This window comes from Priapulus caudatus, unplaced genomic scaffold, assembly GCF_000485595.1.
Source record: "Priapulus caudatus unplaced genomic scaffold, Priapulus_caudatus-5.0.1 Scaffold597, whole genome shotgun sequence".
NCBI classification, from domain to species: Eukaryota; Metazoa; Priapulida; class Priapulimorpha; order Priapulimorphida; family Priapulidae; genus Priapulus; species Priapulus caudatus.
This window is the reverse complement of record NW_014577658.1, coordinates 25386-45106: the sequence shown is the minus strand read 5'-3', so window position 1 is coordinate 45106 and position 19721 is coordinate 25386. Positions and strand designations below refer to the sequence as shown.

Below are 19721 nucleotides of genomic sequence, written 5' to 3'. Positions count from 1 at the left end.
CTTCTCAGACAAACACCGCAATGCCAATGAGAGGCTAATGCCAATGCCAAAAAAGCACCACGATTTTTAGGCTCACGCCAATAAACCACGGATTTTCCTCCGCTGCCAGGTCCAGCATTTCCTATATTTTCCCACTGCTCTCTTCCAGTAATACTGTATTACTGGCAGAGAGCAATGTTACTACAGTACAACGCTGTAGCGCCAATTGATAGCTGATTGATTGATTGATTGATTGTGACCAAAGAATTATTATGCCAAATGAAATGGCAACTAATAGTTAAGAAATGTCGCATATCAACATTATTATTACCTTTTGTATAATTTCTGTATATCTTCTGTGCAGCAAACCAACAGACACAATTGATTAATATTAGTACCATGTGAAATTATCCCTTATACAGTACAGATTTGTGAAATAAATGAACGTATGAATAATATGAAGTATATCATATAGCCTTTTAATACATGAAAATTTGTAATATAAAACTTTAAGACATCTTTCAGATTTATGGGAAAAAATTCCACGCGACCTGTTACAAGCATGTTTTACATAACTTGGCAGGACATTGCATGACCAGGTCTTCTGTTTATACAATACAAATGCAATATGCAAAAAGTGAAAGTTACCAAATATTACAGTACCCAACTGACAGAAAACATTTTCACATACGTTTCATGTTTAGTACGATATTTTAATATTCCATTACAATTATTTTATATTTACAGTGAGACTGTCACTACAACATGACTAGGTGCTCATTAGAATAAATACCACTTGGTATGATCAAGAAGCTCAGAACAAAGCCTTGCCAAACAGTAATGCAACCAAAGCATATTTGCTGAATCGTGTATAAAAGTGCACTTCCTTTGCCCATGTGAACGTTCCTGCTAACAATGTAAGTTGTAACTAACCATCCATGTGAAGCGGAATTTGCTCTTACTTTTCACCCTCGCGCATTAAGGCAAACTTGCAACGTTAACAGTATATGAACGGTAACGGCTGATACCATCGTTTTGATATGGTTTCAATTTCAGGACCCTGAACGTGCTCATCAGAATATAGATATATATCTTTACATCCTTAGTAATCCCAGACACACTACGGTGCGGATGTGACCGCTGTTTCAGTCCTACTTGCACTGACACTGCTATTCAAGAGCGTTACAATGCCAGGACTTGTTGCACACGTGACAGGAGTGTCACCATTGCAGTCGGTCGTCGACCGGTCAGCATTGGCGCCCAGCAGCAATTTCACTACCTCCACATGGTCACAGGAGCATGCTGAAACACAAGTATGTTGTTAGCCTACATTCCCTAACTGTGTCAGTTATTATTTATCTCTACATTCTCATATAATCGCTTCATCAAGTCACTTGACGACCAAATATCACAGTGTGTGCCAATTCACAATGCAAAAATAGTATGCAATAGTAATCAAACTTCTAGATCGCTGAATTGCCATATAATTTACAATCAACTAAAGTCTCACCAATCAGGAACAAGTAAGTGCAACACTGCATAATGTTTACTATCATATCGGTTAACATTGAATTGATTTTGATAATATAGTCGGCATAGCTTCGCATAAGTTTATTATTTCACGCTGCAAATACGTGAACACTCGTGTGAGTACTAATAACAAGATACTGACCGCATTGTTATGAAATGTTATAGCCACAGGGACTAAACAAATGGAAGAGTGGCATTACATCTTAGTAATGTTCCATCATTGCTTACCATAGTGTAAAGGTGTTTGGCATTCTGCATCCTGCAAAATGGTTGAAAAACAGTTTCATTTGTGTTAACGTAACTTTCATAGCATTTTACTATAAGAGCAAGACTATGTGTGTGGAAAATGCATTTCCGCGAACTCCTCAATTTACGTTTATAAAGTTTTGTATAGAAATCTATCAATGCTGCTCATTTTGTAGATAAAATTCAAATCAGATAACCTGCCCAAGCAATACGGACATATTGTGTCTCATCCTAGAGACGAAGACAACAGTTTACAGAATCATAAAGATTAAGCAAATAAAACAGAACAATATGACAATTTTCGAGATGTGAATAAGGAGGTTTCGTACCCGAATATCTGGATCTGCACCCATGCGCAGCAGTAGTTCAACTATGTCTGTGTGGCCACGGTCACAGGCCCAGTGCAGTGCCGCCATTCCCTGTTTACCGATAATTGAAAACTGCTAAGATCAATCAGTCTTACAGGGTGCGAAATTAACGTGAGTTTGGAATCAAATACTCCCTGATTTTATATATGCAGGAGTCCGTGTGACTCCCTGAAAATTCTGCTATACTAACTAGTTCATTCCAGAGCGGACTCCCTGATTTGACATATGCAGGAGTCCGTGTGACTCCCTGAAAATTCTGCTATACTAACTAGTTCATTCCAGAGCACGGCCTCACGGAATTAGCGTATTTTTTTAGCAAACATCCCAAGAAAATTTGGCAGATGTGCACCGCAAATGTCCTTTTTGTTAATATTTTTAGTTTTGAACTTTAGACTGCGGACTCCCTCATTTTGTTACGGACTCCCTCTTTTTGAGAATAGGGAGTCCGTTGGACTCGCTTGTTCAAAAGTCAATTTCTACACGACTTAGAAATCAGTCTAAAAACCAAGCCAGTCCCGATTTCTAATTTTTGATTTCTACTATATATAAGCAAGAGCTAATAGTACCTCTATTGTTAGCTCTTGATATAACCCATAGTTTATTGAAGTCACACTCCTTCCCTATTATCTACTCCTGATATAACCCATAGTTTATTGAAGTCACACTCCTTCCCTATTATCTACTCCTGATATAACCCAGTTTATTATGTAAAAATTGGCCAGTCTTGCTCAGAGGTCACCAGTCCCAGACTGAAAAACTGGCTGCTTTTTCCGACTAACTAGGGGGGTCCGGGGGCGTTTTTTTTACCGTACCACTAATTAATGCGTAAAATCGCCACCACACCATAGATGGTATTTGGGGTTCTTGTATATATAAGATAGCCGAGTCGGTGTACAGTTAGTGTTGGGTTCAGGACAGGTTAACTGTTTGTACTTGTGTATGGTCTGCAGTGCATGCGTGGTACGGTAAAAATATACGCGCCGGTGGTCCTGGTCGAATGGGAATTCTTGACGATCGATTCCCGCGCTGTCAAACTTTTATTGTGGTGGAATTTAATCGGGGCGGAGGTAGGGGCGGAGGTAGGGGCGGAGGTAATTTAAACGGGGCGCAACGATTGAAACAGGGGGTGTTGAACGCGCCCCGTTTGCGCAACGTAGAGAGAACCCTGATTTTATAGATTTAATTTCTTTGAGGGGCGACACTATTTCGAAAACGAACTAGTTGCTGTAGTTGCTGTAGTTGCTATAGTTGCTGTAGTTGCTATAGTTGCTGTAGCATCTATATGAATGCTTCACGTTCACAGAACTCCTCCCTAGTAGCAAGCGCTCATTCGTTACTAGTAGAAATCAGATGATTAAATATCTCTGTTAACCAGTACCTGTTCATCAACCTGGTTGCAGTCTAAACTCTTGCTGCCAAGCATTCTGCGTACGTTTTCGGTGTTGCCGTCGACGATCCAGTCGATGAGCGACTTATCTGCATCAGCAATCGGCTCTTCTTCCGGGGCCTTCATGCAGCTAACGACAACCCCGCCAAACGTTGAACGTTGATTCCCCTGCAACGACATCTTTCTAACACAACCAGACGCACGCATGCACGAACACACACACACACACACACACACACACACACACACACACCTATACTAAATCAATGATAATTTTTTCCCTGCTTCTTACGATGTGAGAAGCATAATATGCATTGTATACAGCTCAGCATTGTGACCAGCTTCAGAATTTTAAACGTTAGTTGTATCGACACATATTGGTATAGTCACCTGACACTCCTGTACCCAATCAGGGTATAGCTTGCTCATATAATCTATATATTCTTTCATTGCATCATTCTTTTTCATTTTTCCTAGTTGATTCCATGCTTCCCTTTGATTAAAAAAAATGTATCACATATTCATTCTGATCAACAATACATGTAGTACAACTAAAAATTGAGACAAATTAGTCTTATGTTGGACTATCCAAAATGTTGAATTGATATTAGAACTGAATAATTAAATTTCACATTTTAATTTTTCAAGATCTAAAATGGAAATGAAGATAATATAATACTGGCTAATCATTCAGATATAAACTGTGTTTTCTCCCTATAATTAATTATGTATCACTGCGCTTGAGAATTCTTGCGAAAAGAGGTATACTTTTCAGTAGTAATTTCTGCTTTTCCTTGGGGAAATTTTAAGAAAATGGTATAATTTTGAAATCTGGGGGGCCACTTAGTATGTCAATTTTATAACTACTGTGCACATCTTGATATCAGCCTATAAGAGTATCGTTTATATTAATCTGTGAAGATATATTGCAGGATCCATACCATTTTTGTTTTCCTTGAAAGTCAAAAAATCCTGGTTTTGGGATATCACAGGGGCCTACTGTTGCCTATAAATAATAAATAAATCTTCATAATTCAAGGCAATTTCGAGACTTGATTACTTGTGTTCAGGCAGTCCAGACATCAGTGTAATCATAAATATACTAATTACTATAGCAGAAAATTAGTAATGATTAAAGCTCTAACGTGACGAGTACGCCATATATCTATCAATGATAGTATCATAAAGTACTATAGCCTAGGCAACACTATACTTAGGTATACAATAATGTAATCCAACAAGAGTAGCACTAGGGGTACTCTTGTTGGGTTACATTATTGTATCTAGCTATACTGCTGCTGTTGTTGTCATAGAAACCATTGAAGTGCGCTGTGTAGGTACCTTGCTGTCACGAGACGCACAAATATTTAGCTCAAAGTAGTCCAATCCTCGCTCTAAAACACTGACCGCAGCAGGGCTACACAGTAGTCAGTGCTGTACAGTACACAGTAGTCAGGGCTTACACACTACTGTCAGTACTGAGTACTGTAAGTGTAATGTAGACTAGTGAGTAGTGGGCCGAGCGGCGAGTGCAGCAGCATAGTTTTTCTTATTTATGGTTGTTATATGATCGTATACTGTATCCATACAAATGACAATATCATTAACCACGTGGATATTCGTCCGAGCATCGGACACCTGTTCGTATGCGCTATTCGTCCGAACAGTTGTTGATGTAGCGTGCCGCAGGCGCACGGCCTGTAGACTGTAGTGCCGGAGATAGGAAGTGTGAAGGGGGGTCTGGGGGTTTTTTTCCCCCCAGCCAATTTTAAAATCTAGACGCTCTAAATTTTATTATATTATATTATATTAGGCTTATATTTTGCCCTTTAGGCTTTTTGCTTTGCGTTTTGCTACGCAGCCCTACGGCTGTGACGCCCCTGCATACATGCGTTGCGTATGTGGTTATACACCATAGACAGTGTTTGGTACTATCATTCGCCTATATAAGCAAACCGAGTCGGTTAATAATTAGTGGTAGGTTTAGATTGTGGTTAGTATTAGAGTTAGGTTAGAGTTAAATAATTAGTGGTAGGTTTAGATTGTGCATGTTAGTATTAGAGATAGGTTGGAGAGTAGGCGACTCCCATGAACAGCGCATGCGCAGCAACTGCTCGGACGAATAGCGCATACGAACAGGTGTCCGATGCTCGGACGAATATCCACGTCCTATCAGTATCATTAAATAGATATTCATAGCACCACCAGTATTCATTCAGAAATTCATTAACATATCTCCAACCCGGCTCAAACCTAATTTATTTATGAATAAGTTCAGTAACGGGGTTAACAAGGGTGAGAGCACTGAGGAGTGAGGGTAACCCGACCAGGATGTGTGTGTGACTGACGTCAATATACATATTGACGTATTCTAATCCTGGCAATACCGTTCCTTGGAGCTAGAGTAGAGTGAGGATAACTGGGTCGTTGACATTCACAATGACATTGTTATTATATCATTATGACATGTTTATACCTGTTTATATCGTGCGTAAAAATACAGCAAGTTGGCTGCGTCAAGACGGTCAGTTATCTTTGGTAAATAATTAGTACTTTTGTCAAAAACTTCCTCCAACTCTTCCAAATCCCAAACAGAATCACTCATATTGGAACACCGCGCCATCTACTGTTATCGTTACTCACTTACTTACAGCCTAGTGCCGCCACCTATCGGCGCTCATATAGGGTTTTGTCTTTATTACTATTATCAGGAGTGAATACTAATAGTATGACCATAAAAATACAATGATCATATTTGATTAAATTATTTTTAAATAACGACTATCATGTGGTTATGTAATGGAAAACGGATCGGCCACGCATAATGAGCATAGGCGTAATGAACAGAACGCATAACGATTGGGATCACTGGACTCTAGAGCATGAGGAGTAGAGATAAAAGCCTCTATTCCCGGGGAGGTATATTTAATTAAAGAGGGAGACAGGGAGAGAGAGATATGGGAGGCAGACAGGGAGAGAGAGAGATATGGGAGGCAGACAGGGAGAGAGAGATATGGGAGGGAGAGATGGGCAAGAAGAGGGAGGAAGGAAAGAGAGAGAGTGAGAAATGGTGAGAGGGGCAGGTAGGAACGAGAACGATAGGAAAGAGGCGGGCAGGGGAGAAGGAGAAGAGAGTTGGGAGGTTAGTCCAAGGATGGGGAATTAGAGCCATTCATGGCTCTATTGCTGACTATCACATTTCATCACATCCACATTACGGGCGATAATCCCGATGACAGGGCAGCAGAAGGTACCGCAATTTTTTTAAACATCAGTAACTACTGCCCAAAGTGCCCATGCTCCAAACTTATACTCATGTATGCAGTTATAGCTTATACTGCAACCTACAGCGGCACAGCATTGTAAGCAGTGTGAGGAAACATATATAGAAACAAAGTATATTCTAGTAGCTTCTCATTTCGTACGTAGTTGTTATTTCGCAATCTACAGGAGTGGCTGACTGAAAGACTGATTTGTCATCATTTTAACCTTCATCACTTCTATTAATTTAGTTTCATTTGTTTTAATTTTATTAGCATTGTCCATTAACTTACTTTACTAATATGTTACCTCCAAAATGTAATTAATAAGTGATAATAAAGTAAATTAAATTGAACTGAATTGAATTCTCAGCATGGCTTCACACAACAATAGCTGTGAGAAGCAATTTTAACATAGAACCCCGCCATCAATGCCTTCTCGCAAAATTACACCACTGTGAGATAAGTGCATGAGCACACTTAGAGGGAAGGATGATGTAGGGAATAGGAATATACAAAAGTGGTATATATGAGACGGTTGAGGGCAAGTGGTGGGGGTCCAAAGTTGTAGCATAAATCGTATAAAGTTGACATTTCAAGTTGTAGGAAATGGCTAGAGTCATGTCGAGTAATGAACAAGAACAAGTGCCGCAGAGTGACAGCGCTCAACTGACGTGTACTGTAGCCGGGTATTCTTCTGATAAAATCATGTAGCTAGGCTTGTATACGGTAGTACGTAATAAAGAATACAGCGTGTAACTTACATACTTCGCTATATTAACATGTTTCATGGATATGCAAATGCTAAATACTGCGAGAGCGTAGTGGTCGTGGTGTGGGAAGTGGGGAGGGCGTGTAGGGGTCTAACAGCAAAAGCATTGCCGTAGATGTTGGCGTGCCAGTGTCATCATAATCAAAGATGCCATAGCCCTTTGTGCGTGATAACCTCACTCCATTCAGTTTGCTGAAATCCTACCGCTAACAATCGCTAGTAATTCAGGCAGGCGAGAATTTTCGCTCAGTCTTGTAGTAAACATCTGCATTCAGTTGCCAGGCAATAATTATATAGAATAGTCGGCATTCACCCAGGGCGGGACCGTGTCCCGATGCATGCTAATGGCTGCCGCCCGTGTTTGCCTACCACCGAAGCCTTCAGGGTGCTATTACAGTGTGCTAATACGGTTGGATACTCCAGGGCTAATACAGACTGCTTTAGAAAATAAATGATTTAAGAGCGTAAACCTTGTTTGCACAACCATTTGCCCTTTTGCACTGAATGTCACAGTAGCCTCACATCCATCAATAGCAAAGCAGTTCAGTCCTTTGTTAAAGTACAAATCCATTTTCACACCTCCTTGAAGTCAAAACGTTATCAGACCTTATCTTCGCATGTCAGCGGAAAGTACATTTATGGTCCCTTTCAATAAAGTGATAGAAATGTAGCCAGCGTGACAAAAAAGTTTTGCCTCGTCCGTTAGACCATGTCCTCAGAAAATGTCGGCTATTAACTTTCCCACTGCATTTTTGACCAATTCCGCTTTGACCTGTGCACCTTCCAATTCGCACTGGTGATAGGTTTTCTCCCCCATACACTATACATACGAATACAGAGTAGGTCGAGCCGTTGAAATTTGTGCTGGCAATTTTCCCCCCGTATTTCCTCCTATACCTCAAGTAAGGGAGAAATATTCCCTCCATATGACACATCATTGACTTTGACCCCAATTCGCATGCCCAATTCCTTTCGCGATCCCCCCTCAATATCAACCGTACACGCGTCGGCGGTAAAGATTTGTGGCCAATGTTGACGACGGACACACGCACGGACGACAATCATCGCACGATCTACGCTGCCATCCGACTTCGTCAGCTGAGCTAAAAATTAATAAGAAATGTTTTCTCAACAGCAGACATATTACAAGAGAAAGAAAATTAGTATTTGTTAATAATGTAGTACATGTAAAGCAATAACAACACACACAAATTGTCATTTTGTATCATTTATCTTTTTGTACAGGTTCCAAGTTATTCGTATCAGAAACTTTCTACCTGTGGGTGTAGTATAAGAAACTGACATAATTCATTGTTAGTCGAACATGTTTGAGGCTCTGACTTCTTGCAGTATTATGTGAACACATTGAAATTCGCGCATGTGATTATATTGTTGTCGTTCATTATGCACCTGTCATTTGTTTAGTGACAGAATAAATTCATTAAGGCATGCACTATACCTTACAATATGTCTTGATAGGATTTCTGTATATAATGGGCCATAACATAACACTTTTAATGAATTCAATCAGTCACACTAACAAAAGCCTGTTATGTGACAAAATCTAGAGCGTTCACCATACTGCAGGGTCACACCCGTGTCACAGAACAGTGACTGTGACCTGAAATCACTCTCTAATAAAGACATCAATTATGTGTGAAACTGTATGAACTATATATCATTAAAGCCAGATGCAAACGATCTCGCGATCGTGACAGTAGGTGAATAACCAGTACTGACAACTACTAATAGTAGCAGCTGCCATAACTCAGATTTGCAGTTGCACTATTTATATGGGTTTATATGTCCCCTCTTCCTCTGCCTCCTCTGTCTTCTTTTTCTTCTTCCCCCTACTTCTCCTTCTCCTGCTATTCCCTCTTCTCTAATCCCTTTTCTTATTTTCCTTCGTCAGGAATGATTTATTTTCATTTTTAATCAGTTATTTTAATCATGCAAGTCATTATTTGTGATTAAGCACTTATGATATTAATTGAAGATTTAATCAGCATTTTTCTATCATCTGTACACACAACATATCATATTGATGTTATCACATTTTGTGGACAATATTGATACCCTACGGGCATAGGCTTAACACATCCTATACCACCTTGCCTAATATAAGAGGGGGAGAACAGAGGGGTACATTCCCACTTTCCTAGCAAAAAACACTCAATATCCCAGTTCCCAGTAAAATAAAATCCCAAGTCCCAGTTCCCAGGAAATTATATGTAGACATGTTTCTGAAAATTCAGTAGTTTAGGTTTTCAAACACTACATAAACATTAATATTTACATACTAGTATCTGGGCATAATTAATAAAAAAAAAATAGAAAAAAAAAAATATTAGCGCAGAAATTGAAATCCCGACGACTTGACACAATTTTCCCAGATCCCAGACAATTTTAGAGGGTCTTTCCCACGTCCCGATGGACTTCTGTTCCCGAATCACGGAAAATTTATCTGACATTTCCCAGTTCCCAGCTAATTAAAATGGCCAATCCCGCGTCCTGAAAATACCCGTTCCCCCCCTTCATATAAGGGTAAACTGTAGCTAAGCCAGCAGGGAAAGTTGATCTCTGCACTAGAGACATACAAAAGTCTCTTTACCTCCTAATGTCTGTCAGAACTATCCATGTAGCGCTTCACTCTGCAATCGACCTAAACAGCAAAGCATGAAAGAATCTGGTAGGGAATGCAGAGTACCTGCCCACAATAGCACTTCTGCTATTTTAATTAAAATATGCCTCTGAATGTTACTCGCGCTGAGAGGGTCTATGTCCCCCAGGGTACTGCCGGAACGTACTCTGGGTACGGTCCGGTATACCGCAACGTACCCTGGTACCAGAGCATATAAATCAACGTGATTTATATGCTCTGCTGGTACTATATCTAATATGCCGGACCGTACCTCGCCTACTCCACTAACGAGTCTAGGGAGTCGCCTACGCCTACTCCCTAACCCTATCAGATAGTTACCAGGGTACGTTCCGGTATACCGGACCGTACCCAGGGTACGTTCTGGCAGTACCCTGGGGGACATAGACCCTATGAGCTTTAATTACTTGCATGTTCACTTTGACATTTGCTTAGATAAATGGCCCAGTTTGGACAAACTACAGTAAGCTGAGTACGAGTTTAGAGTGGCAGACTAAAGCCAAATGTATACCCATGTTTATATTTTGATAGCCAGGGTCTATTTTTGTACCTCTGGCTGCAATGTAGCCCATTATGCTGCAAAGATGCCCCAGCAGCATCCTTCCATCTTTTCTCCCAGGTAGAGCGCATGTCTGTAATATATTATGTAGTCAGGCGACCGATTCTGAAATGACAGTCTAGATTAAATGGGCCATGTTGCAACTTGGTGCTGTGTGCTGAGTGTCTTGCCTTGCGATGAAATCTACAGTGTATGGCCCATTTTTTCATTTGGACTCTGCATCACAGAGTCAGAAAGCAGGCCTTAGTATAATATTTATATATACATACATGACTCATAAACACCAAATATAACCAGACACAATTTGTGTATCAAGTAGGAATGGTTGCGTTTTTAGATTGGTCTTTAGAACTAATAACCTTGTATACATTCTTCTAGTACAGGCCGACAACTATGGCGACTGACCGTGAGTCGTGACGTCGTATGACGATGTAAACACTGACTGAGTGAGTGATAAAAATGAACGTACACACGGAAAAGTGACGTCTTCTTCCTTTCGGAATGTAGGTATATATTGCAGTGTACTTGTTTTTCCAGTCAATCTTTTTGTAATTCCTACGCTAGATACCATACCACAAGATTATAGAGACAAAAACCTCTACGTGTACAAAAAGGCAACGTACACTGCAGGAGGTTCAAGGAAGTCGCCATATTGCAAGAGCGTGGAATTATGGGTGATATAGACCTATCACGTGATTAGTCCGTACTTGGGGTGAGGCTAGTAGACATAGCAAAATAATTTAGCTGTAATAAGTTTGTAAATGTTCCTTGTTGGTAAATTAGAGACTTTTATTAACCGCGGAAATATACTGTAAATTTTAGTTATTGTTGCACACGTGTACTCATCATGCTACAAATCCAATTACGTTCAGAATGCACACGCCCTCGTTGTGACTTGTGTGGCTCTGCCACTGCCACTGGCTGGAATGCAACGATCAAGTAGGCTGCGAATGTAGAGACGGCCATTGCAATTTATGCAAATGATTATAATCGTGCATAGACTGCAAGATTTTATCCTACATTAAACTTCTCTGGGCCAGGACCGGTCCAAGCGTACACTAAATCGACGCGTACCGACACAAATAACTATAAACCGGGCGAAAACCGAGCCAAGTCGTGCGAATCGTTCATGCACTGTTTTTCTGTGATTATTTCCCATGCCAGACTTGCATAATATTAAGTGTATACAGACAGACATTGCATAGTTGGGTCATAACCAGGCTAATTTACTCCACGTTTCGAGGCGTTGGTCGAGATGTGGCGCTGTGCGTGCATCATTGCATGGATTAGTGACTATCACAGGAATTTAGTTCAGGATAGGTATTTTAGCATGCTTTAAACTTGTCTTGGCCCATCTAAAGAGTAAAGTGAGCTAATTTAGTTGGATACAATCAAAAATAGCGTAGCATAGATGGACCTAATTACGTGCGCATACAATCAAAAATTTACAAGGCATGGAGTAACGTTTGAGGGAGGATTAAATTTGCAATGTACTATAGCTAGGGCTGAGAGGGTCTATGTCCCCCAGGGTACTGCCGGAACGTACCCTGGGTACGGTCTGGTATACCTGAACGTACACTGGTACCAGAGCATATAAATCAACAAGGGGCCGAAATTAGCGGTATCCCGATATCCGCGGGATAGTAGATTCTTGTGTTGGATACCAGATTTCAATGCTTGGTATCCCGCCGGGATACTAAAAAAAAAATCGTTAAAATCGGGATAGTGGTTATTGAGTTATCAACTTTATACGGCAGCGCACCTGAGCGAGTGCGCGCGATCTGAGCGGGCGCAGGCCACTCTAGCGTTATACAGCAGGCTTAGCATATTTGCAAGCGCCAGTGTAAATGTGATGTGTATACATTGTATCAAGTGAACCAGACAATGTGTCTAGACAATACGTCTGCAGTGTACTGTGGAGGCATATGTAAAATGAATGCCAGCGATGAGTTTCGAAGGCACAAACAATTGTTAAAATTACTATCCAAAAAATGGGATACCAGATTTTTGGGGGGTGGATACCAGATTTCAATACCTGGTATCCCGAATGGATACCATAATAAAAATCTAATTTCGACCCCTGTCAACGTGATTTATATGCTCTTCTGGTACTATCTAATATGCCAGACCGTACTTTGCCTACTCCACTAACGAGTCTAGGGAGTCGCCTACGCCGACTCCCTAACCCTAACCCTAACCCTAACCATATCAGATAGTTACCAGGGTACGTTCCGGTATACCGGACCATACCCAGGGTACGTTCCGGCAGTACCCTGGGGTACATAGACCCTATGAGCATAGCTAGGGTAAATGTGATATTGATAACCCTAAAGTAAATGTTTTATGAAAAAAATGATAGAGCATGGTTGTATACTTGCACTGAGAGGGTCTATGTCCCCCAGGGTACTGCCGGAACGTACCCTGGTACTATCTAATATGCCGGACCGTACCTCGCCTACTCCATTAACGAGTCTAGGGAGTCGCCTACACCTACTCCCTAACCCTAACCCTAACCCTAACCATATCAAATAGTTACCAGGGTACGTTCCGGTATACTGGAGCGTTACCAGGGTACGTTCCGGCAGTACCCTGGGGGACATAGACCCTATGGGCGTAACAATGCAGTGTACACCTTGATTGCATGGTTATCTGATCTAAGGTAATATAATATTGCGTGTACAATTTAGTTCAATCTGTAAAGATTTCATTTAGGATGCCAAATAGCTAGGTGGTGTCGAAGGAATTGACCTACTGGAGATCATTTTACACAATTCTGGTCATAACTGTATACACTCCTATTACTATAACATGGCTAATACAGTTAATTAAATTGTACATTTTGCCATATCACACTCCGGGTTGAAGTGTTCAGATGATAAGCCACAGAGTCTGTATACAATAAGTAGTTAATTCACATGTCAGGCATGCAAGAAAGTAATGATCGATATTGTCAAGTACATGGAATCTAATTTAATGTTTCTAGATATTAAAAATGTTTAAAACTGCCTATGATCAAGTAAAGGTCTTTGCAATTTAGATTTGGGTAGTAGTAATTGTAAGACAATGTAGGACCAAATGTCTGCAATTTGTCATTCTCAAACCCTCACCTCATTATATAAAAAATTTGCTTATTGAATTGAAAGGCATTATTATTATATTTCTTATTTACTTCTAGCATGCACAAAACATTTCCCATCATTATTTATATTTGTGTACATGTACTGATAAATATGTATCATGTTTTTAGCTCGTTTGACGTACGAAGTCGGATGCAGTGTAGAATCGCATGAACGGCCGTCCGTCCGTCAACATGCAGTTATGGCACAAATCTTAACCGCTCGACATACGGTCTTGTTTTAGGTATTGATACCGTGAATATAGTGATACTAGCTAGTCTACAGAAGGTGACCGCAGAGAAAGCAGGAGTGTAACATTAGCACAAAGCTATACTAATGGCTGAAGAAATGGACGTTATAGTAAAGATAGAACCAGGTATTATTAATTCATAATTATTAATTAGTAACCAGTAGTTTATTATTAATTCACACATTGATTACAAGCACGTTTACAGTGTTATAGCAGATGCATCTTGTGAACATTATTCTTTCCTAATCTTTCTGAAAAATCCTAATATTTAATCATCATTATTATTATAACAGTCACGCAATCACGTATTCTCTTCAGGTACTGATGAATATGGAGGCCTGTACAGTGCCAAACAGAATGTTACAGGCGAGGCTGGATTAGTTTTGGAAGCTATTAAACCCAGTTCGGACAGCCTACAGCCGAAGATCACGAACGTCGTCAGTCTAAGCGAGATACAAAACGGTCTGCCGACCGATAACGTCTCGACAAACGGACAGAAGAAGAGCGTAACGTATGTGAACAGCAAAGGCGATCGGGTGAACGTCCTTGTAGTAAACAGGTCCCCATCTACAAGCAACCTCGGACAATCCCCGACAAGCTCCTCGCCTGCACTGAAGAGGGCGACGGCACGGAAGTCCACCAGCGCGCCCAAGAATCAAACGAATGGCTTAAAGACGACGAAGACGTCCGGCAAAGCGGCCGACGGCGACGAATTGGGAGCGTCCCTGACCAAGTACTGCTTCGACGTCATAAACCGCCGGCACACGAAGCGGTATCAGCCCCCCGCCGACGCCTGCGACGCCGCAGGCCGGCTGTTTGCGTGCATGGAGTGCGGAGACACGTTCCTGTACGAGCGCAGCCTGGAGCAGCACGCGCGGCGCGTGAGCATGTGCATCACTCACCTATGCGTCAAGTGCGCGCGCACCTACCAGTTCTACAATCGCTGCTCGTTCATCGCTCACCTTCGTCAACACTCGCTCACCGTCAACACGATCGACTTTGGCCGCGTCCGCATCGACGCTCCGTCGGCGAAGCTGGCGCGCTCGTGCCTGAGCGGTCTGGAGCCGGCCGACTCTCGCGCCGACGCGAACGCTCCGACCGTCCCGGCGAAGACCTCCGCCGTCGCGGCGTCGTCCGGGACGCCGGCACAGACCGTCGTCACGGCAACATCGTCCGGAGCGCCGGCGGGGACCGTCGTCGCCGTGACGATAGGAAGCGGCACGCAGAAGACGGCGAGAGACGGCGCGGCGACCACGAGTTCAGAGGTCGTCGTCGTCGGCGGCGTCGAGTGCACGGAGTGCTTGAAGCGTTTCGCGACGCCGGCCGCCCTCGGCCGACACTTTGCGGGCCCGACGGCTAGCTGTCGTCCGAGCGAGGTGAAGGTGTGCGCCGTCTGCAAGCACAAGATGCCGCCAAACGCGTGCAGCCTCTCGGCGCACGTGCGCATCCACCGGCGTGAGCCGCCGTTCACCTGCCCCGAGTGCGGCGTCGCCGTCGACGCCGCCTCGTGGGAGGCGTTCCTCTATCACCTGCGCTACCAGTGCTGCCACTACTCGCGCTGCGTCGGCTACAAGTGCGCGGCGTGCGCGGCGAGCTACAACAGCAGCGCGTTGCTTCGCTCTCACGTCGTCAGCGTGCACGGCGAGTCCTACCTGAAGTGCCCCACGTGCCCGATGGCGTTCAAGACGCACGCGGGATTCGAGGTGCACCACGCCGCCACGCACCCGTCGGAGACGCTCGCGATGCCGAGATCGATCTACAAGTGTCCCGAGTGCGACACGGTGTTCCACCATAACGCGCAGCTGCAGGCGCACCTTCAGAGCCACGAGGCGCGGCAGAGCGCCGCGACGCTACGCTTCATCTACAAGTGCCTCGACTGCTACAAGCTGTTTGACACCGTGGAGCTGATGGCGGAGCACGGCAAGAGCCACGCGCACGTCGTCCACAACGTGTGCACGCTCTGCGGGGCCGTCTTCGAGACGCTCGCCGACTTGTGCTTGCACCGTTACCGCGCGCACCGCGACTCCAACGCCGCCGCGAACCTCCCCAAGCCGCAGCCGAAGACGGCGTCGTCGTTGCGGGGGAACGCCGCCGCGGCGGCGCGGGGGACGCCGTACCCGGTGTGCCTCGCATGCCGGGTGCGCGCGCCCGACAACCAGTCGCTGGCGTCGCACATCAGGGCGGCGCACGGCGGCGCGCGCAGCATGTGCATGACGTGCGGCGGCACGTTCATGTCGCGCAGCGGCATGAAGCTGCACGGCCGCCGACACCGGCAGGACGGACGACACATCTGCGCGCTGTGCAACAACCTGCCGTTCCCGGACGCCGACACGCTCGCACTGCACGCCGGCTCCGCCCACTTCAAGCCGCGTGCGTGCGCCGGCGGCCCTCCGCAGAAGGGTCGCGGCGAGGGGGCGGTGGCAGCGGCGGCGGCGACTCCGCCCGCGCCCGCCGTGAAGATGAAGAAGTTTACGGCTGCCGAACTCAGCGAGCCTTCCTTCTCCGTCGCCGCCGCCTCCTCCTCCGCCGCTGCAGGGGGAACCCCAGAGCGCCGCGTGAAGGTCAAGAAGGAGGAGGAGGAGGTGACTCGTCCGCCGAAGGGACGAGGAGGGGACGAAGGAAGCAGAGGAGGCGGGGAAGAGCAGAAGGAGGAGGAGGAGGACGGGGAGGAGCAGAAAGAGGAGGAGGACGGGGAGGAGGAGGAGCGGCGGCGGGAGGAGGCGGAGAGCGCGTGGCTGCAGCAGCCGCGCACGTGCGAGGAGTGCGGGCTGCGGTGCGCGTCGGTGCGTGCGCTCGAGCAGCACGCGCAGGAGATCCACCTCCTCGCCAAGCAGCGGCCCTACCTCTGCTGGCTCTGCCGCGAGAAGAACTTCCCCAACCGCAAGCTGCTGCAGCGGCACATCGTCACGCGGCACGGCGTCGTCGCCGCCGACATCCGCTGGGAGCAGCTGCGGCTCGCCGAGAAGCGGCCGCTCGCCGTGGCGACGGCCGGACGCGGCGTGTCGCACACGACGGCAAAGCGGCTGCGCGTCGCCACGGGCAACGGCGGCGACGACGACGCGTACGTCTGCGTGAAGTGCGAGTTTGCGACGGCCGACGCGGCGGCGTTCCGGGAGCACATAGCGCAGCACAGGGAGCCGGCGTCCTACCAGTGCGCGGAGTGCGGACAGTGCTTCGTCGTTGCGCCTGCACTGCGGCGCCATCTATACTTCGTGCACAAGGTGCGGCGCGCCGACGCCGACATCGAGCAGGAGGAGGAGGAGGCGGCGGGGAGGCGCGGCGCGGCGGGGAGACGGGAAGCGCGCGAGGAGGAGGGGGAGGGGCCGGGTGGGAGTTCTTCTCTCGAGTGCAGCGTCTGCTACCGGGTGTTTGAGAACGTCGGAGCGCTGAAGACACACATCCGCTCGCACGGCATGGCGTTTATCCGCTCAAAGCGAGCGAGTCCGTAACCGAGCAGGAGGAGGAGATGGAGGAGGGGGAGGAGGAGGGGAGGGGAGGATGAGGAGGAGAGGAAGGAGGAGGAGGAGGGGCGAGGAGGAGGAGCACGAGCCGGAGGAGGAGAAGTAGGAGTAGGAGGCGGCAGCGTAGCAGTAGGAGCCCAGGTTTTTGCTGCGTTGTGTGGACGCAAAACTCTCTCTCATCACTGTAGGGTGAGGGGTTATGAGTGCTTAACGACCGGTCGGCCTGGTTAGATGCTACACGTCTACTTTATAGAGGTCAGGACTTCTATTTTTTGCTTTTGCGAAATGTAGAGGGTGGGTGCTAGTGACGGTCGCTGGAATTGGGCATCGGCGTCAATCTTTCACTGCCTCAAGAACTAGTATTAATATATTGTGCTCATGTTGAAGCCAGATTTATTCAGTCAACTTTATTCAATGTCATTTCTTTACTCTATTGTGAGTGACGTGGGAAACTATTGTGGGAACATTTATGTATTAATTTTTTAATTGCTGTGATTGGACTGGCAGTGTAACAGATGGATTGCCGACTCGTACACATTAACTCCAGGGTACCTCTTTGAGACTGAGAGTGGTAATAGTATTTTCTTATAAAGAAACGGATTAGACAGTCTTGCTGATCATGTGGATTCATTTTATTGTATTGCTGTTGTTGTTGAACTGTAAAATATCACGAGCACATTTCATAGTTCGCTCATGTAAGTAAAGTGTAGTATGTCCATACGTGTAGCAGACATAGCTTGATATGCATTTCTCTGCGCTGTTATGCAATTCATATATGTTGCTGGGAAAAGTCCCTAATTCTCGACTAGATAATGTGGGTTTTCTATGAACAATAATTATGAGTTGTATAAATTAAAAAGCAACAAAGAAATTGCGATTGAAAGTACACATTGTAAATTTGAATGAATTTGACACGCATGATGTAAATAGATTGAAGTATGCACCATAGTAGCTGAATCTATACGAGGTCTCAAGCACCCAAGGTTTTTCAAACTACAGTTTTTAATAACTGTGCTTAACTTACGTGCTTTGAAAGTTGAAAACTGCTTGAATGAAATCACATTGAAAACAACGTAATTGAAAACGTTTTTCAAGGTTTTGCATCAACGCGGTGCCTAGAATTTCCGAGCTTAAATAACCCAGGTTGGATTCTGCCTCTAAAAACTGGTACTGAAGTAATACAATGTTTTTAAAACCTGTACTTGAAAAGTCCAGGTTTTTGCGTCGTGTAGAGGTGTTGCGGCTAGTGTGGTGGGAAACAGCAGGCACCACTGTAAATAGAGGAAAATGAAATAACAGTGAACTTATTGAATTGAGTTGTTGAAAGTGGCTATTGACTGTATAAAACAGCGTATCCAAAGTTTGAGATGTCTGTTTTGTTGAAACCTCATCAGCAATTGAAGCAAAACGAGGTTAAATCTTTCTTTGGCACGTGGCCTAGCTGTACATTACATCATGCACCGAGAATGCGCAGTCGTTTATTTCGAAACTAAATCGTGGTAACATGTGAATTTTTTTAGAATTAAATCATTTGCACGTGATGTGTGATAGGTGTCTGCCTGTTATGAACAAAACAATCACGTATAGACCAAAAAATTACATTTCTGCACCTACTGCACCGTATTCCTACCGTGTGTAAATATAATACAAAAAAATATTTCCCAGTATTTTAATTGCCTATCATCTTTCTTATGTAATAGATCATGATTGAATAATTATAGACAACCTTACAAGGATAAACTGCGTTTTTATATTTAACGCTTACGTGCGAAAATGTCGTGTTGTTGTTTGTGTTCGAATATGCAGGAAGCTCATTTTAAAACAACCGTGTAAATAATGGAAGAATAGTTCAGTATGCATGATGCTGCGGTTGCTATGCCGTGAAGGCATTTTTCTGTGGCACAGAATGCATGTCCATACGTCAGGTGGGTATCGAAATTATATTTTGTTGTTCAAAACACAAACGACTTGCATCTTTATATTTTTTTCCCATTCCACTTGTTGAATATTTATCAATAATGAAACATTACAATACGTTACATGCTAAATCCTAATAGTATGTTCGTGCTATTATGCTACGACATATATATATATATATATATATATATATATATATATATATATACTAGCTACA

General features: G+C 44.3%; 2 protein-coding genes across 3 annotated transcripts; one reads left to right on the top strand and one right to left on the bottom strand.

Moving 5' to 3' along the window:
- Positions 1-277: 277 nt before the first annotated feature.
- On the bottom strand, positions 278-11404 carry LOC106811990 (acyl-CoA-binding domain-containing protein 6-like). Of its 2 annotated transcripts, none has more exons than XM_014815733.1 (7): positions 11230-11404; positions 4452-4516; positions 3901-4003; positions 3502-3678; positions 2085-2174; positions 1738-1768; positions 278-1281 (listed from the first exon to the last, which is right to left on the bottom strand). In XM_014815733.1, the coding sequence occupies exons 1-7, from the start codon at positions 11329-11331 to the stop codon at positions 1100-1102; spliced, it is 750 nt and encodes a 249-aa protein (XP_014671219.1). In that variant the 5' UTR covers positions 11332-11404; the 3' UTR covers positions 278-1099. The 2 variants fall into 2 exon arrangements, with proteins under 2 accessions (XP_014671219.1, XP_014671218.1); XM_014815732.1 differs by lacking the exon at positions 11230-11404 and adding an exon at positions 5987-6145.
- A 2721-nt stretch (positions 11405-14125) lies between these two features.
- On the top strand, positions 14126-17575 carry LOC106811977 (zinc finger protein 687-like). Its single transcript, XM_014815722.1, has 3 exons — positions 14126-14252; positions 14445-16708; positions 16928-17575. Exons 1-3 carry the CDS (start codon positions 14213-14215, stop codon positions 17573-17575), a joined length of 2952 nt encoding a protein of 983 aa, XP_014671208.1. The 5' UTR covers positions 14126-14212.
- The last annotated feature ends 2146 nt before the right edge of the window (positions 17576-19721 follow it).